The sequence below is a fragment of the Giraffa tippelskirchi genome, chromosome 4 (assembly GCF_054371585.1).
Source record: "Giraffa tippelskirchi isolate mGirTip1 chromosome 4, T2T-mGirTip1v1.2.pri, whole genome shotgun sequence".
In the NCBI taxonomy this organism is placed as follows: domain Eukaryota; kingdom Metazoa; phylum Chordata; class Mammalia; order Artiodactyla; family Giraffidae; genus Giraffa; species Giraffa tippelskirchi.
In genome coordinates, this window is record NC_137278.1 from 87,819,479 (window position 1) to 87,838,818 (window position 19,340).

Genomic DNA, 19,340 nt, shown 5'->3' on the forward strand with positions numbered 1-19,340 from the left:
CACCCTGCCAGGCCAGCCAGGCTCAGGACTAGTTCTGCACCCCTTCTTCCCTCACCGGGAGAGGGCTGGGACTCAGCGGTGTAGTGTAATTTACAGAAGTTTAAAGGTGGAGCAGCCTGTGGAGATCAACCACCCACAAAGCAGGATTGATAGGCATGGGGTAGAGTTGAAATGTAGGGGTGGGGTCCCCAAAATATATTCCCATTTTATGAAGGCTTTAATGTACTTAATGCAGCCCCTGTCCTTGGTCCACTTGTCTTCCTCCTTCTGGTTCACTATCAAAGAGAAGATCTGGCCTTTGCATGTCTCAGAATTATACAAGATTCTGGGGAAAAGAGATTAGGGCTTTTCTTGCTATTCTCCTACCAATCCCCTCAAGGCCTCAAAACATTTTCTTCACACTGCTAGGAGAGAGGGGGTTTACCCATCACTGCTGCTTGGGAACAGTGGGTGAGAAATGTCAGGGGCTGCCTATCCAGGGGCAGCCACTGGTACTTCTCCATGCCAGCTGCGCCCAAGTCCCTCTTCATGTCAGTAATGGTGACCACACCTCCTCTGTCTTCAGGCCCCAATGTCTCATAGTGATGACTCAACTTTGGGGGCAATCTTGAAGGCAAAGGTCACCAAATATCAGTTTGGCAAAACTTCATACCACCTAAGTACAAACCAACACGAACCACAACTTCTACACTTCTAAGAAAACCCTAACCAAAGATTCTTCTTCATCATTCCTAAAAGGAAAAGCCTGTCTGTATGAAAAGAATGCATGGCGCTTTCTCAGGTCGAGAGGAACACCCCGCCTGAAACCCTCATGCCGAGTCCTGTGCAAGGCGGCTTCTCACTGTGGGAGGCTGAAGAGGGATCAGTGTGCATGGGTGATAGGTCTCTACCTGTGCACTCAGTTCTGGTAAAAAGGTCACGTCCATGCTTACACAGGACGTCTGGAGCTCATCACTCTACTGTGTACTGTGCACATTTTTTCATATTGTGGCACCAGTGGACCTGCCGACAGATAAACAACCAACGAGCACATTTCATTAGTCAGTTCAGGCCTCTGACACTCTGCAGCAGCCCTCTCAGAACAGATGTGGAGCTGTGGTGACATAATGTCCCTTCAGGTTTTGAACTGTGAGGATCCCTGTCCTTTCTGGGGGAGGGGAGAGTACAGATTTGTCCCCTCCTTCATCGCTTCTCAGACTCTTTAAATGTTATCATCTTAGGCTTGGGCTCATGTGGTAAAGAAGACGTAAAAGGACCTGCTTCCTCTGCGTTCAGAGGAAGTACAGCCACCTCAAGGGTTGCCACTGACCCACACGGGTATCCTGGGGAAAGGCAGTCACTTTTTTCATTTGTTCAATAGACAAAAACTGCATACTCCTGCCTAGAGCTACAGCATAAAATTTATACTCATGCAAAAGATGGCACAGAGGCTGAGGGTAGGCTATGTGTCTGTCCGCCCCTCTGCCTACCTCTGTGGAAAAATCCACCCTTCCTTTCCATCTTCTAGGCTTTCAGAAGTGAACTGTGCTGTTGGGTGAATGGTTCTCTCAAAGCCACAGCAACCAGAAAAGCGGCCTCATGGCACTTCTCCCCGTGTTGACAGTAGGAGCCCTCTGTGATGACAGCCCCGAGGAACATGCATGACTGTCTTGCCCCATTCAGGAGTGACTGACACGCTACTGGGCAGGGGGCAGAGGCTGGGCTCCATGGACAATCAGTGGTATAAGGGTGATGCTCCCCAGTGGGGTTCTTACTGGACCAGGCTTTTATCCAGCTCCCTCCCACCAAGTCCTTTAAAAAGAAGTCATCTGTTTACAGAAGAAGAACCCCATCTTCTTTACAGCAGTGTTGAGGGAGGTTACTTTTATCTGTATAACCTGGCTAAAGTTGGACAGTGACTTGGGTCAGGTCAGGAGGCTCTTATGGAGACAGATCTGGGCTGGTCTCTCAGCAGCGCTTTTTGCAAAGTTTCAGGAAAGTTTGTGCATGCTCTCACACATCACTGCTGCACAGACAGCCACTGGCGCCAAGCTTGCATCTCTATAAGCATCTCTCCCTCTGCCTCCTCACTCCCACACCTGCCCGTCTTCCCAAGGAAATAGGCTCAGAAACCACTCCACTCCCCAGTTCAGCATCCAGACCACAGCTTGTTTGTCTACACTTTCCCATCCTTTTCCATGGTATATCTACACTTTACTGGAAACTATCCTATGGCCTAACAATTCTGAGCTTCCCATATGTACATTTTCTCCAGACAGATAACTGGTCAAAGTATTCAGCCAAACTTTTATTCAGAGCCAAAGAACATGTCCCTTCTTCTCACCTTAAGAGCCTGCGGTGTTGTTTGGACCCCATGCCTGCTTCTGTAGCACTCAGAGCATGGCCTCGGAGCCCCACCAGGCATTTCCTACACATGCAAGGGGAGGAGAAAAGGACTGGGGGACTCAACGGCTCTCCTAACAATTCTAGCCCAAGACAAAACAGAACCTGAAACTGCACTGAGCATTAGCTTTTTGACTATCCCTTCTCCTCACTGTAAAGCTGTCATCAGATGCCTTCTCCAGAGAATTGCATGGGAATGAATTCTGCACTGCAAGCTCACTGTTTGCTATAAAGGTAAAGGCAGTGGAAGGCAGCTCACCACACCTGTTTTGGAGCTGATGTTTTAGAAAGGCCTCTTCACGGAGCCCTCCCATTCCTCCAGCACTGTCCCCTCCCTTCCACTCCGTTTTCCACTCAGCCACCAGAGGTATTTTTCTAAAATGCAACCTGCTCTTGATCTACCCTGACCACAGCCCTCAGCAGCTCCAGACGCCGTACATGAGGAAGTCTAGTTCCCCCACATCGTCTACCAGTTTCTTTACAATCTACCCTGCCCACCCATGAAGTGAAGCCCACCACCCACCTCACACTGTCCATCCCAGGAACACTGAATCACTCCATGGATGCACCTGGTGTTCCAAGCTTCCAGGCCTTTGCACACACACTTCAACTATCACCAATGTCCTACTCATCCTCTTGTCCTCCTGGAAAATTTCTCTTTGTTCTGAAAACCTAACTCAAGCATCACTCCTTACAGGAAGGTTTCTCTGGCCTGGAAGATAGTAAATTGATGCCTCCTTATGCCACCTCTACACCCTTGCCTATTTTGTAACAGCCTCCTAGACTTGGAGGAGAGACCTCCTCTGGGCAGGGACAGTCCTCAGGCCTGGCCCATGACCCAAGCTCATGCATGGTTTTTGAACACATGAAGAAAGAACAGATGGATATATATGAGGTGGCCCCATGGCATAAACTCCTGCAAGGCACGTTCATCTGAATGAGGCCTCCCTGTTGTAAAGAGAATAGAGAGAATTTGTTGAAAGCAAAGCGTCAGTCGAGATTATTTCTGAGCTACAGTCATTCAAACACAGGAAGCTGCACCAGTGGCTGTGTCCATCCTACCTTGCGCTTAACACCACCTGCCACTGACTATTCTAGTCACAACGATTGTTTTCTTTTAATGTCAGTATACTGCCTGCCATTGAGTGGATCCTTAACAAATATCAGGATGAATGGATGGATATGAAATAGTTTTCTTTAAAACAAAGCATCAAAGGATTGGCTTTGAAAGGCATTTCCCACATCACAAATTTTCTGACCTGGGTTGTCCATCACAAGACTTGACTCAGAAGCAAAACAGAGAGAGGAGTCTGGGCAGCAGTTAGGAATCTGCTCTAGGGACACCCAGTATCAGGCTTTCTTTAGTAGTGTGTCAGTTTCATTTCTTTGCCTCATCCTTACCTACTATGGATGGTACTTTCGGCCCCAACTAGAAGGCTCTGGCCTCTGCTTTGTTAGAAGTCCACACTGGCCCAGCCACAGCCCACAGTCACCAGGAACTTACTGTGCACTGATGGGGGAAAAGGTGGTGGTCTCCTACCTTCACTTATGCAGTGGAAAACCAGTTGCAGAAACAAAACAGTCCTGGACTAAAACAACCACTCTTGGGAATTAAAGTTTTCTGATCATCACAGCTGCTAAGTGCAAAGGCTCTGATTCTGATAGACCTGGATTCAATCCAGGCTCTGGATCTTTCTAGCCAAGTCACTGGAACAAGTCAATTATCTTTTGGAGGGCTCAGTTTTCATACCCATAAAATGGGAATAATCTGACCCACATCACAGTACTGTCTCAAGAGTTAAAGGATATAGTGTATGTGAAGCCTGCATAGTGTGTGTGTATGTGTGTGAGTGTGTGTGTGTGTAGTAAGTGCTCAAAAGCAGAAAACTATGATTAAGAACTTTCAAAAATACTTTTAACAATATTCAGGACAGAAAGGGAAAATATTCTTTGAAGACACTGTGCTTAAAAGAGAATGGATTGTCTATTTTTTAGGAGCCAACAATGCTCATAGACCAATGTCCCACAGAAAGATATGAAAAGATAGTGATGGCATTTAAAAAACAGCTGTGGCTCTTACAGGCCCTACGATGGATGGACAGTGACAAGGCCAGGGTCACCCAAGCCTTTCTCTGAAAGCTGATCCAAGAGGATTAATCCTGAAGAGCTCACCTCTTTCTCCTCTGCTGGACCCATAACCCAGAGGAGCCAAGGTCAAGGGGCCAAGGGTAAGATGCCAGTTCCAGGCTATGAGCCAGGGTTTCTAGGTTTGAGGGAAAGAGGGGACCCCTAATGCTGGACCGGAGGCAAATCAGACCAGCAGTGCTGCTTGAGTGTCAGGAATGCTGGAAAGGTGTCACATACCCACACTGTCCTGATTCTCCTTGTACAACGCAAAGCTAACAGAGGTTCAAAATTTCCCCAAATTTCAGCCCTGAGCATGAGACGAGTTTTTTTCCAAGCTAAATTTGGTTTTAGTTTTCAAGCGCCTGAGATGCACAATTTAAATGTGTTAAGTCCCTGGCTTCTTATATTGATCAAACCATCCCCTGCTTTGTGGTTGACCTGGCTGCCCTCATGCCTGCCCACTCTTACAACTGTTCCGGCCATCATTCCAGAGGTTCCATGAAGAAAGCTCAGGGTTAGTGGTTGGGGAAGCACAAGCTAAGCCATCAGCCCTTGGGAACAGGGATTAACTTCTGGTGGAGGGGACAGGTCCATTTGTCTGGGTACTGTGAGCAGCAGGGCTATTACCCTACAGGAAAGAGAAGAGAGATTTCTAAATATAGTGATAGCTCCATCAGTAAGAGACTGGGTTCCCGCAAGGACAAGGACCTTGCTCAGGGAAGCCTCCGCCTGTCTGAATGGAGTCTGGTTGGTGAGAGCTGGCGGCCGGCTTTGGCTCCTTGCCCTGGGCTCAGATCAGGGGCAGCATCCTTGTGAGGGTGGCCCACAACTAGGCAGTGTTGTGTCTGGAAGGAGCACAGGACCGCGAGCCAGAGACGTGAATTCTAGTGCAAGCTCTGCCTTGAACTAGCTGAGTGACCTTGGGAAAGCCACCTGATTTCTGTGGGGCAGAGGGACAAAGAGGGGCTGGGGGGACAATCTCTAAGTTTCCCACCGGAGTGTGATCCAGAGCCTATTCGACCCCTCCTCGGCCCCACACTTCCAGGGTCAGAGATGGGAGAAGGCGGGGCAGGGGTAGGGGGACACAAATGGGAGCCCCAGGGGACTGCGAATCAGGACTCCACTTTCTCCTTCTTTTTGCTCTTCTTCAGGAAGGATGGGGTGCGGAATTTTTTCTTCTTCTTTGAGGGAGACTTGGAAGGCGAGCCCTCTGGGGACATGGGGCCACTGGTGACAGACTCGGTTTTGTCCTTGGAGGTATCGACATCCGTGTCAGCGTTGGTGGTCATCTGGCTGAGGCCTTTGCTGAGGGCGTCCTCCACCGTCTGCTCGTCCTCCTTCCCGTTGACTACCACTCCTTCCGGCTGCGTCACGTCTGGCTCTGTGATGGCTTTGCTGGTTTCCGTCAGTTTAGCCTCTTCTAGAAAAAGATCCAAACATGTGACCCATTAGATTTCATTCAGATGAGAGCTTCTGTCTGGGGCTAACAGAACCATTTCCAGGCAGTTCTATATGGGGAATCTAGAGCCATGGGAGGGCCGGGCTGACATTGTCAGGGGAGGGCTCTCTCCCAGACAGTCGAGAACAGGCCCTTGGCAGGCTAGGGACTCTGGGCTCTTGTCTACAAATGTAAATGGGTCACGATGTCCAAAAGTGGCAGCAACCCAGCAAGGGCCCAGGTGGGAGCTTTCCTTGGTAGGGACAGAATGAGGAAACAGACACGGGCAACAGAGAGGCTGGCCAGCCCACGGGAGGTGTCTAAGTACGGTCCCTGGTTCAGTTTCACCAGTAAAAATATGAAAATGACATGTTTTCTACCCATTTCATTTCCCACACCAGTGAGGAACTTTAAAAAAACGGAGAGTATCTTCCCAGTAGGCAGAGCAGGGCAGGCAGAGCAGGGCAGTCAGAGTGAGGATGGGATTCCCTGAGTGGCCCAGAGCCTCCAGACTGCCACCCGCTCAAGGCCAGAAACAGAACCCTCCAGCCGCCCCTTCTCCTCCTTCCCACTCTCACCGCACCCTGCTTCCCACTCAAGTCCTGAAATGCATGGACGGGGAGGGAGGAAGGAAAATTCTACAACTGCAGACTTGGAAAAGTAGAAGGGAATGTGAAGATCATCCAGCTCCTCCCCATTTTACCGATGGGAAAAGTGAGGAAAGTAGTAAAAGAGGACAGACTTTAGCCTCCTGCTGTCCCAGCTTAGTGTTCTTTATACTATGTGAAACTGAGAGGTGTGAGTGTATCTGTGTGTGAGAGTGCATGTGTGTGAGTGCACACCTGTGTATGTGTGCACGAGGGCACATGTGTGACTGTGACTGGATGTTAATGTGCATGTGTGTGCATGTGTGAGTGTACACCTCTGTAAGTGTGTAAGTGAGTGCACGTGTGTACATGTGCATTATGCATGTGTGCACGTGTCTGTATGTGAGTACACATGAGTGCTAGTGTGGTCGTAAGTGTGCATGTGTGAAATGTGCACGTGTGCATGTATGATTATAAACGTGTGTGAGTATGCACATATGAGTGAACATGTGTATCTATGTGAGTGTGCATATGCATGTGTGTGAGTGCACACGTGCGTGTGTGCACATTTGTGACTGTGACTGGGTGTTAGTATGCAAGTGTGTGAGTCTGCACTTATCTAAGTGCGCAAGTGTGTGTGCATGAGTGTACATGTGTGTGTGCATTGTGCATGTGTGTGCACATGTGTCTTTATGTGAGTGCACATGAGTGCTTGTGTGTGCATGAATATGTGTGAAAGTGCATGTATGTGAGTGTGCACATGAGTGAGCATGTGTGTCTAAGTGTGTGAGTGTGCACATGTGTGTGAGTGTGCACATGGTATGCATGTGTTAGTGCACGTGTGTGAGTGTGCATGTGTGATTGCCCACAAGTGTGAATGTGCATGTGTTGAACACACATATGTGTATATGTTCATGTGTATGAGTGTATGTGTATGAATGTGCATGTGAGTGTGCATGTGTGTAAGTGGGAGGGATAGCTAGGGAAGGTGGGGCTGGTCATTTACAGAGTGGGACAAAACAGACATCTTGGGAAAGGGCTAGGGTTCTTGACAGGGTAAAGACTGAAGAAATATCTGGTTACATAGAAGAGGGGAGTAAACTTGGGGACAGTTAGAATGGGCTAGTGTAACTCTCTGGGCAAACCAAAATCTTCTCCAGTGACTCCTGAGGACTATCCTCTCTTAGTACTGAGGGCCTTGGCCCTGACTCCCATCTTCCTACTGTCTGGCCTGCATCCTGCCATCATCCACCTACCAAGTCCTCTAAAGCCCTTGACTCCAATGGCCCTTACAGTCTGCTCTCCCACCATGCATTCCCATGGTCATCACTGGCCATTCTCTTGAACACAGGAACACAGACAGGTTGTGTCTCCAGACACAACCTTCCCCCAACCGCTCTCCTCTTCTCACCTGCTTTTGGCCTCATCAACCCTCTGTCCCTGGACCCCCTCTCTGTCATCACAGCCCATTTCCCTCTGCCTGGACCGCCCCTCTCTATCTTCTTCATGTCCCCAACACCCACACAATGTATCAGCTTGAGTCTTACCCTCCCCTTAAACTCTTTCCTGATTCCATCCCTGCTTCCAGGTAGAATGTGTCACTCCTTTTGGCCCCTACTATACAAATTTCCATCACAGCAACTACAAAACAATCACTTCTTTTTAATGTCTATCCCCTCCCTCAAAACTGAAATAAATTAGAGAAAACTGTGTTTAATTATCTATGTAACTAGCTCATAGGAGGTACTAAAAAAGTGATTGTGGAATCCATGAATGGTTGAATGCATCAGCAAACAAATGAACATGTGAATGGTTTTATTCCACCAAGCCAACACCACACATTGTCATCTTTCTTACTTGTCACAGCCTGAGCCAACCATGTAAACAAAGAGCAGCCTGTGTGCCAGTCTTTACCTCCTGAACCTCCTCCCCTGTCCCCACTCTCAATTTCCTGGACTTTTGTTCCTTTCATGGCCCCTCACTTAGGTGACCCATGAGGTCGTGTTTCTCAAGTCTCACCCTCTCAGATGACTTTGCTACCTGCTTTCTAGCTCCATGAACACAACTGTGGATTAGAGGGCTCCCCATTTCTGTCCATGTGTCACTTCCTGCCCTGGTGGTAACAGGCATCCTCACCCCAACAGCACCGTTCACCCATGCCCACCCCAGTAGCCTCATCCACAGCCACAGCCTCTGCCATGTCTTGCTTTAGGAGTACACACCCAGGTTCGTCTTCCCCATCCAGAAAATGAGACCATGCTGAGTATACTGCCAGCATCTCTTATGAGATAAGAGATGCTGGCAGTATACAAAGCTCTCTCATGATGAATTGCTCAGGGAGCAGCAGAAAGACAAAGTGGGGCCAGGAGAAGTCAGGCCTTGGAGAAGTCAGGTTCCAAATTAAGGTCATCACTCCTTCAACTGGAGGAAACCAAAAACACTGAAGAGTGTGGCTGGCCAAGAGAAGGGGCAGCAGGACAGGGCTCTAGAAATACTTATTGGGCCCCAGTAAGAAAGGCATCAAGGACCAGCTCTGAGAGTCCAGATCCCTCCTCTGCTAAAAGCCCAACACAGGTAAGATCAGAACTTGATGGGTCTTCAGCTATTTGAAGACCAGGCTGGGAAGAGCATCAGCAACTAGAAGCAGATGGAAACTCACCTTCTCACATCCCCTAAGGAGAATCACTGGCTTTTTCTCCTAGATGGGGCACTTGGAGCTCTGGGAGTAGGAGACAGATGTGGGAGTGGGTGGAATGAAGTAGAGGCTGGAAAATGGAGGTGTCTATCCAAGGATGGTGGTCAGGAAGCAGGAGGAAGAGGAAAGGGAGTAGGGAGAGTGCCCTTTCTCTTTCAGAGAAAGACTGGGCTTGGCAGTCAGGGACAATGTCTACACCCTCATGGGTTGGAAAGAGCTGAAAGGCTTGCAGAGGCTGGAGGAGGAAGAGAGGTGCTTTGGGAGGGAGATGCCAAGCTTGTTTGGGTACTTACCTCTCAGAGTGGATTTCTCACTTTCCCTCAGCATCCAAACACTTGTCTCTCAGTCCTTCAGTGTCCCCTTCCAGAAATGCCCACTCCCTGGAAAGCTCACTCCACTCTTGTCTACCAGTCCAAGCATGTATCTCCCCATGGTCTGGTTCAAGCCTCCCTTGACATTTGACAATGATCTTGCCCTTTTCTAAACCAACTACAAATATATTAATTTTACACTTGTGTGTGGCTCCCTCCCACAGAGTATGGGATGGCCCTGTGACTTGGAGGAAGCAACAGGATGCAGAGGAAGTGCCACTAGAGAAAATGCCATTAAAGCAAGTGCCACTAACCAGCCTCAGGCTGAAGAATTAAGAAGGCCTAGCAGCTTCTGCTAGCTTCTGTTTGGGGAGCCCTGAGGCACCATGTATAAAGTCCAACAACCTTGATGGGAACATAGATGGAGAGGCCACATGAAGAGTACCTATAATCACATGGAGAAAGACAGAGACAGACAAAGAGGCCCAGCCATTCCACTGTCCAGGCTGAGCCCAGCCTTCCAGCTACTCCTGCCAAGGCACCTGACATGTGAGTGCATTATCTTGGAAATTCTAGTTCAGTCAGGCACCCAGATGACTGCAGCTCCAGCTGACATCAGTGGAGCAGAAGAACCATCCCACTGAGCCTAGTCAACCCACAGAAGAACTAATTTCCATAAACCAGTTCTCATTAAGTGCTATGATTTAATAATTATCTACTGCTACATAACAAACCACCCCAAAACTTAGTGACTTAAAACAGCAAGTAGTATAGTATCTCTCACAACCCTGAGAACACAGTACACAGTGAGAGCTCATTTATGAAAGCACAGTACAGGATCCTTTTATATTTAGGAGCTCCTTTTATCCTGATAACGATGCTGTGAATTAGGAAAGGTAAGGATTCATGTTAGTTCCCCATTCTTTAGTGTTTTTAAGGAACTTATTTGAGATGGCTAAATTAGTCAGTGACAGAGCTGATCTTCTAATGTCAAATGCAGGGGTATTTCTTTGTGGGGATAGCCAGTGCTCCTGGGGGTATGGAGTTGGCAGAGGCAGGGACAGTCAGGAGCTGGTCAAAGAGACAGTGATGACAGAGATGGCAGAGGTGAGGGAGGAGGATTTGAAAGCCTCTTTCAGAGAGGCTGGGTGGTAGGAGTCAAGGAGACAGAGGAAGAGTGATGGTAAGATGATTTAGCACAAGAGGATTTGAGAGTATGGTGACAGATGGAGAAAAAGCCATTCCTGACCCAATAGGTGAGCTACATGTGAAAGTGCAGATGCTGCTTGGATCACCCTGAGGAGCTGGCCAAGCCACCCGGCAGCATGGCCAAGCCATCCGGCAGCATGGCCAAGCCACCCAGCCCCACCTCACAATAGTCACCCTAGACAGCTCCAACTGGGCCTCATCACATGAGGTTGGCTCCAAAGAGATCCACATTCCTCAACTCTATTTCAGGAAGTCTCTTTTCTAATAACTCAACTAGGGTGTGCCTCTCCATGGAGCACAGATTTGGGTCAGAGAAAAGCAGGAATTCAGCCAGTGGGAAAGCAGTGATCCCACACCTTACATCCTCCTCCTCCTGCCCTCTGTCCCACTGGACAGCTGAGATTGCTCTAAGGGGCTCCCAAGAGCTGAAATGGAAGCCTCCTCTCAGTGGCATTGCCTTCCTGCAGTTGGCTGCAGGGATGTTGCAGACAGCAGTTGGGCTGGGTGCTCTCTGCATCCAGATCAGGTAGTTGTGCCCCAAAGTCATTCAGACTCTGGCCTCCAGCCCTAGAAGACATCATGGGCTCCTTAGATGGGCCCATGCATTAGGAATGGGCTGTAGACGTGTTCCCGAGGCCACAGGAACGGCCAAAGGGGAGTGCCCAGCAGCTGGTCCCACACTTCATTCACTGTGGGGGCTTGTTGCCTGTGGGTGGTGTGAATACAAGAGTGTTTGTGCATGAGCGTATCTATCTTAGAGGGAGCCTAGTCCATGCACAGCACATGTGGAATTGGTCATGGCATTTACAGTCAGGAAACCTCCCAAAGACAAGGTTGTGAACTGCCAATTAAAAATTGAGGAGAAACCTATTTCCTTTGAAAAAGTCCTCCCTCCCCACATTGCAAGTGCTGGAGTAAGGCAGTAAACAGCATCTCTATACTTCTGACAGAGACAAGTATTCAGAATCAGAGGAAACTCCTTTGATGAAGGCACAAATGGGAAGATAAAGGAAAACATTGTGCAGACAGGCCAACAACACTGTGATAAGACAGGGTGAACACAGTCATGGGACATCCACTCAGGCTCTGGCCTCAAGCAGATGGGTTTCCTCTGGCAGCGCTAGGCCTGTGGTCAAGGCAGCAACTGACTTACAGAAGGAGCTCAGGATTGCCGTATGCAAGCAGCATCCACATGTCTGGCCATTCTACCCAGGAAGGGGAAGGTTCCATCAGGCCACCCAGCTGGTACTGTCTGCATGGGGTCCAGCCCTCCTTGGTAAGGGCCTCAGGGGACCCAGGGGAGGAGCATTCATTCCCCACAGTGATTCCAGAAGCTCATTAAAGACACTTTCATGATCTGGGAGGTGTGGACTATATTATTATTATCTACCAAACCTATACTAATAATCATAACCACAATTGGATCTTATATTTAAATCATGCTTTTACTCTTTCCAAGTATGTTTTCATCTATACCTTCCGTTATATACAAAAGAACCTTAAAAAGCAATATTCGTAGCCCCATTTGACGGACAAGGAAACTGAGGCGTGGAGACTGAGCTTCTAAAATCAACAGTTGAGTTCTTATTAGCAGTTGAGTTGGACCTAGAGCTCTGTTCTATAAACTAGCATCTAATGATGTGGTTTTCAACCTGGGCTATATATTAGACTCACATGGAGAGAGATCTTAACACTTCAGGCTGCACTCCTCCGCCCCCACTCCTAGACCACTGAACTCGGAATCATTGGGGTAGGACCCTGGCAGGTGTCAGGAACTGTAAAGCTCCCCAGGTGATTCCAATGCACAGTCAAGGTTGATAGGGACATCGTCAGCCTTACCTGGGAGCTTGCTGGACATGCAGGGTCTCAGGTCCCACCCCAGACTTACTGCATCTTAATTTTAACATTTTAATCTTCACTTTAACCAGATGCCTAAGTGATCCCTGTGCACAGTAGAGTCTAAGCACTGGGCTGCTGCATCTAGAAAGGCCCACCAGCCAGTCTGGCCTGAGTTGGAGACAAGGAGGCTATGGGCCAATCATTAACATGCTCAGCATTGCTTAGACCATGCTATACCCGTAAGGTGTATTGTCACAGCTTGTGAATGGAACAAGCTTAAAACTGGTAACCTCTATTTCAAGATCCCTAGAAATAGCAGAGGGGAAGGAGTTTGTGGTAGGAGAGCAGCACGTGTCAAAAGGTGGGGGCCCTGCAGTGCGCACCTCCATGCAAACCCCTTTCTCTGTCTGTGGTGGTGCCTCCTCCCTGCCAGCAGCTCAGCTCGACTCACCATCCACAGATTTGGAGGGAGAGCCCACAGGGCTCTTCGGCTCGGACTTGGCTGGGCTCTGAGCTGGAGAAGCAGGTGTAGACTTCACAGGGGAGCCAGGTTCCTCTGGGGCAGGCTCCTTCTCTCCTGAAAACACAGAAAAGCAACTCAGGACAGAGGTCAGGCAGAGGAGAAATGGGCAGACAGAGTGCTTTAAGGCAATGCTTTCTTCTACTTGGTCCTTATTTCTCCTAACTGGAATTAGCTGCTTCCCCATCCCCCCCCCCCAACACACACACTTTTTAAAATGTCTGCTACACTCTAGGTGAGGCAAATGGGAGGAGTCAGAGTCCAGTTCTGTTTCCTCCATCAAGTCACATCCTCAGATGGACTATACTACCCCTGATGTGGATGCAAGACTGCAGGGGGATTCCCGCCCACCATTTGTAGGCAGCTCATATACTGTTTAGGTAATTTAACACGTTCAGTCCAAACAATCTCTAGAGACAAAAAGCACTGTATTTTTCTATCTACTTTTTCGACTGGCACGTGAGAACTCCAAGCAAGCTGGCAAGGGTTCTTCTAGTGCCTTTGTGCCCAGGAAGATGGCTGACTTTGGGTGGGGAAGGGAGACGTGGAAGAAGGTCCTTCCCTGAGGGAATAAAAGCCTTTGATACCATGCAGGGGCCTGTGGGGTCCTGAGCACAAGGCCTCTCCGTCCCCCGTTTCTTTGATTATAGGAAACTACCTTCATTCAACCTCCATGACCTTCCCTGAGTTCCAATGGGCAGATTCAAGCAGTTGTTAATTATAAAAGAGATGGGAGGTGAGACGAGCCAGAAACAAACAGCAAGAGCAGCCTTGGGGCAAGGCCCATCAGAGGATACACACAACCATAACTTTGAGCTATTTTGCAGATACTGAAATGCCCTCCAAGTGGAAAAAGGTAATGATTAATAATGATATGCTGCCCACAAGCATGCAGACCCCAGATCAGTTGGAACTGAAGGTTGATGATGCTGACTCCTACTTACCTCACTACCAACCTATCCAAAGAACGTCCATGAGCTGATCACTCCCTCTTTGGACAACTAATACAAAATTTCTCACTATCTTTCCCAAGTTGGAACACACAGTTGTGAAGGCATTAGCCCACTGTGGCCCCCTTGGCCTGGCAAAGCAATAAAGCTATTCCTATCTACTTCACCCAAAACTCTGTCTCCGAGATTTGATTCTGTACCAGTACAGAGAGAAGCTGAGCTTTCAGCATCACCCTGTCTGGTGGCCAAAATCAAGAGCTAAGTCCTGTGTCTCAGACCCCAAGTGCATCTAGAGCAAAGAGAAGGAACAGCTCCTGAGGGGAACCGAGAGGACTTCCTAGATGGAGGGAAGTTTGCCACGGAGCCTAAAGTGTAGACAATACTGAATGAGGTAGCCAAGAAGGGAAACTGCCAGAAAGGAACAAAGGCATGAACAAGCTCTCAAGAGTCAGTGTGGAGAGATGGGCTTGACTGAGATTCTGACATAAAGGCCTTGGCTGCTGACAGTTCTGATTGCCAGGTTTATACCAAACCAGATAGATCCATCAACAACAGTGATCACTATAATAATGATCATATTATCATAACTAACATTTGTCTGGTGCTTACTGACCTAGGCCATATTTATAGGCCCTACTCCAAGCAAGCACCACACAGATTAATTCCTTCTTCCCAGGTGAGAGGATCAGTGGGGTCATGGCAGCACCATGTAACCACTGCCAGGTATGAGTCCTGAGGTGCATTATTGGGGATAACAGTATTATACTCATAAGAATATTGTTTGGTGATGAGGCAGGAAGGTCAAATTGAAGACATGAGAGAGAAGAGACACAGAGAAGCAAACGAAGATCGAAAACAAAGCAGAGAAGCCTGGACAGAGCCCTGGGGGCTCCGCTGGGCAGGAAGGAGTGGGGTCCGGCTGGTTGGGGGGAGGGGCAGGGGGTAGTGAGGGCCTCAGTTGCTCTGCTGCCTCCCTGGTGCCCCAGGCTCCCCTCTCCCCCAGCAGGTCCTGAAGCACCGGCCCCCCGGGATTATTTACCCTCCAGTTCCAGCTTCTTCCTCTCCACCTCCTTCTTGTACTCCTCCAGCTCCTGGTCCGTGAGTTGGCTGAAGGGGTTGGGCGCCATCTCCTCGGATTCGTCTTTGGCATCCGCCTGGCCCTGGGACATCAGCTGGCTGTCTGTGGACTGAAAGTTAACCACAGAGCGTGTTGCCCTCTGAACGCTGTGCTCGGGGCCCGGGCCCCAGCTTCCTTTCAGACTCATGTGGCTGCCCATGGTCTTGCTAGGGACAGCGTGGCAAGCAGCTCCTTGGCAATAGCTCAGGGCCTTGGGGTGAGGTTGCTCACTCCTTTCCATGGCTATCTCACCCCAAGACCTGGATTCTCTTGAGGTGAATGCAGGGGTACCTCCCTCTGCCCCGGAAATAAAATCAAAGGATGCTCCCAAGGAGAAGGAAGATGCACCTTTATTGCAATCTCTCCTGTGGACACTTGCAAGCTGTCACTATGCAAATACAGTCAGCGGCCCACAGTCAGTCAGCCAAAACCCAGCAAGCAAAGCGTTGGCTTAACCAGCTTCAAGGCAGCCACTCCCCACCCACCACCCCTACCCCCCCCAGCAGCAGGACAAGCCGCACAGCACACAGCAGTAAGTCATATGCAAAACACACAGTGACTCCAGCATTCTCAGTCCAAACTTAGTTCGGTTGTGCACACGGTCATAAATTACAAGGAAGTCAAGGTCCTGCATCTTGGATCTTCAACCCGCCTGCTCTGCAGGTCCCTGCAGGGACACTGGCAAAGTCACTGTGTTTCACCACCTCTGGGGAGCCCCTGGCTCTGGAGAGTTCACTGCTGGGCCTTATGTGAGCCCCGGGAATCCTTTAACCCCTCTAGCCCAGGACAGGGACTAATATTCAGACTCCTCAGCCCTTTATCCCTTTATCCTAACTCAGCATCCTTCTCTCAGCCTTTGGGGATACAGTGCTCTGGAGCTGAGGAGCCAAAGAAAGTGAAGCCCAAGGGAGGTGAGCCAGAGCAGCTGGCCGACACCACGCACTCCGGGCCATCCGGTATTCTGATGATAGACCCTTGGCTCCTACCAAAAGAAGGGCAGCACTGGGCCTATCTGAGGGAATTATGGGGTTCACAAGAGAGTCCAACACCAAGATCCCAAGAAGAGGGACTCCAAGGAGAGCACTCGGTATAAACAGCAGAGTTTTTAATAATTTTGCTCATTGTATTGAACTCTCACCTCCCCCCAATATCATGAGGTGGGTATTTCTATTCTTGACCCTGTAGCACATTTGATGTCCCTCCTCTTGGCTGAGATGGTGTGGGGTGGAGGGGATGGCATGACCTTCACACTTCCCTTGCCAACGGGCACCCATCTTGTGAGTTGCAGCCCCATCTGCAATCATGACATCAGTTTGCTCTGCAGAGAGGAATGGTCCCTGAATCCTCCACACACTTGGCCCCGGCCCTTACTGCTAAGGAAGATGCCACTGTGACTTTGCAATGAGCAGCAATGATTTCCAACACAAGCCAGAACTCTGACCTTTACCCCTTTCACTAAGCACTACACAAACACTGTTCTATCTCAAGCATGAAAACAACTTTGTATTTTCTAACTCCATGTGGGTTTTGTAGGCAACTCACTGGCCCTCCCCCTCCTGTGGAGCACCCGTCCTTATATACACGTCTGCTCTCTGAGAGCACATGGGCATCCTCTCAGAGCTATGGCCTAATGATGCCATATTCAAGCACAGAGGACAGAACCATTCGGAGCAAGCAGCTGTAGAGCCGCTGGGAGCGGCCAGCCATGCTCCTGCGAGCCCACCCTGGGGAGCACTCGCAGAGGGCAGAGGGGAGTTCCACAGGAGAACCAGGGAAGCCGGAAGCCGTATCACTCCGGCGGGTGGGCGGATTGGGCTGCTCCCCGCCCCCTCTCCCGGCCCTCCCAGCGCCCACAGAGGGCGATAAGACACTGTCCTCAGTCCTCACAGCATCCGTTTTGCAGCAAGAGCACCAGAGCGCAAGAGCACCAGAGCCCAAGATCACAGGGAAAGGTGGGCATATATGGGCTCAGGGGTCCTGCCGCCCAGCCCCAGGCACTGGAGACCCGGAAGGCAAACTCGTTTCCCCTGCAGGCGGGGGCAGCATCTGCTGTACCGGGCTTCGGCTCTTCTCCGCAATGACGCTCGCCAGCAGCTGGGACTGGGGCCCTGCCGACTTCACATCCTGTCGGTTTTGTTCTCGAATCTGTGTGGAAAGGGAAGGGAGAGTGAGCTAGCAGTCCAGAAGCAGGGCGTACTTAATAGGCCGCCCAGTGTAGTGTGACCATAACACAGTAACACATCACGTCCTCTCTGAGACAGTCTCCATGGCTGTTCCAGGGAATGAGTAGTTGATGTAAAACACCAGATTCTCATGAACTCGAAGAAGATCATTGTAAGAGATGAAGAGTGAAACGAGGCATGGTAGATCCTTGAGGGGGATTCTCAATTGTCAATATTCCTATAAAGCCCCTGAGGAACTGGTTTAAACTACTTTCTGGGGGAGGGGGACACCTCATACATGTTAAATCTCAAAATCGTGGGAGGAGGTTTGGGGGTAACCTGGGAATCTGCATTTCAGAGGCAAACACTGCTCTGAGAGCACGCCTGACCTATTAGAGGTGGTTCTGTTACAACTTAGGTATTTAAAGTAACATGAAGAAAATAAGTGAATGAACTGTAAAGCCAAGGTAGAGAAATAAATATAAAGGATTTTGCAATTTTGAAAATGAGCCAAAGGGAAACAGCATAAAATTTGTAAAAATTCAGTTTGAGGGCCTCTTAGACACATCTACTGTCTGAAGCTAGCACCCCTCTCTTAGATGTTTACACATGATGAAAAAAGCACAGCACTTAGCACTGTGCCTGGAATATGACCAATAAATGATAGCTTCTTTCCCATGTGAATGTCTCTGGTGGCTCAGATGGTAAAGAATCTGCCTGCAATGCAAGAGACCTGGGTTCAATCCCTGGGTCAGGAAGATCCCTTGGAGAAGGGAATGGCAATCCACTCCAGGATTCTCACCTGGAGAATTCCATGAATAGAGGAACCTGGTGGGCTACAGTCCATGGGGTCTCAAAGAGTTGGACATGACTTGAGCGACTAATGCTTTCTTTTTTTCTTTCCCATAGGAGGCATCTGGGGTAAGTTGGGCACATCCTGCGGACGCCCCCTCCTTACACCCTTGTGGGAGAAGAGATGGGAGGCAGTTAGCTACACCTTACCTTGTTGCGCATGTCCAGCACTTCTTGGGGGTCAGTATAGAGAGGCACAAATTGGTTTGGGTTTTCGATCCGTATGGGCATGCCACTGCTGGATTTCTCCACTTCGTCAGCCTTCATCCACTGAACACACACAAGGCCCGGTGGGTAAGACAAACGCACACAGCTCACCATCCACCCCAGTGGTCCACCCTAGGAGAGCTGGGCTGACCAGCCTGCATGGAAGGTCAGCAAGGCCAGACAAACACATTCCCTCCTCTTGGGGCACTTGGATGTCTGTCTCCCAGAGCAGAGATGGGCAGCAGATGACCCAGCAACCAAACTAAGGCCCCTGATCAACGGCCATAAAGAACATTTAAGAGGAGGGACAGAGCCTCGGTGACCAGTTTTAACAGACAGGCGGCCACTTATGTTTTAAGAGGACTTGTGGATAGTTTCATTTTTTTAATGAAGAGCTATTCTATTTGGCTGCCAGCTACTTACAAAGTAAGTAGTGGAAATCAAATTAAGGGTCAGAGGTGTATGTATGAGGGAGAGAGAGGGAAAGAGCATAAAATTTGTAAAAATTCAACCTCTGGACAGGTCTCTTCAACACATCTAATGCCTAAAGCAAGTCCACAGAAGAGGGTATAATGGGAGAGGACAATGTAATAGAAGCAAGTGCCCACCTCCCTCCTGGTTTTGCATCAGATGGTCAGTTCAAATGTTGGATACCCATCCCCTAAACTTCCCGGAAGCCCCTTCTGGATGTGGGGGCAAAAAGCTTTCATGTGGCTGAGAGTGACTTGGTTCAGCCACCCTCTGGACCCAGAAACTCAGCACAGAGGTACAAGAAACAGGTGCGATCTGCTCTGTGGGCATGAGCAGCTGCTCCCAGACGCCCAGTAGGAAGCCCTAAGGGGAGAGAGGACTAGCCCAGGCCTGAGGGAGGTTTGCTCTGTTCCCCTTTTAAAGTGGTTTAGCCCACACAGGTGGCCGGGCACTCTCCTCTGACCCAGATCTCC

General features: G+C 49.5%; 1 protein-coding gene across 1 annotated transcript in view; it reads right to left on the reverse strand.

The window, feature by feature from the left end:
* Positions 1 to 2,277: 2,277 nt before the first annotated feature.
* ADD2 (adducin 2) overlaps positions 2,278 to 19,340 on the reverse strand; it is a 121,908-nt gene continuing 104,845 nt past the window's right edge. Inside the window, exons 12-16 of the mRNA XM_081588276.1 lie at positions 18,340 to 18,459; positions 17,231 to 17,320; positions 15,098 to 15,245; positions 13,040 to 13,165; positions 2,278 to 5,929 (exon numbers count right to left, since the gene is read on the reverse strand). Coding sequence (XP_081444402.1) covers positions 5,622 to 5,929; positions 13,040 to 13,165; positions 15,098 to 15,245; positions 17,231 to 17,320; positions 18,340 to 18,459 — 792 coding nt within the window. The 3' untranslated portion in view covers positions 2,278 to 5,621. The remainder of the gene's footprint in view (positions 5,930 to 13,039; positions 13,166 to 15,097; positions 15,246 to 17,230; positions 17,321 to 18,339; positions 18,460 to 19,340) is intronic.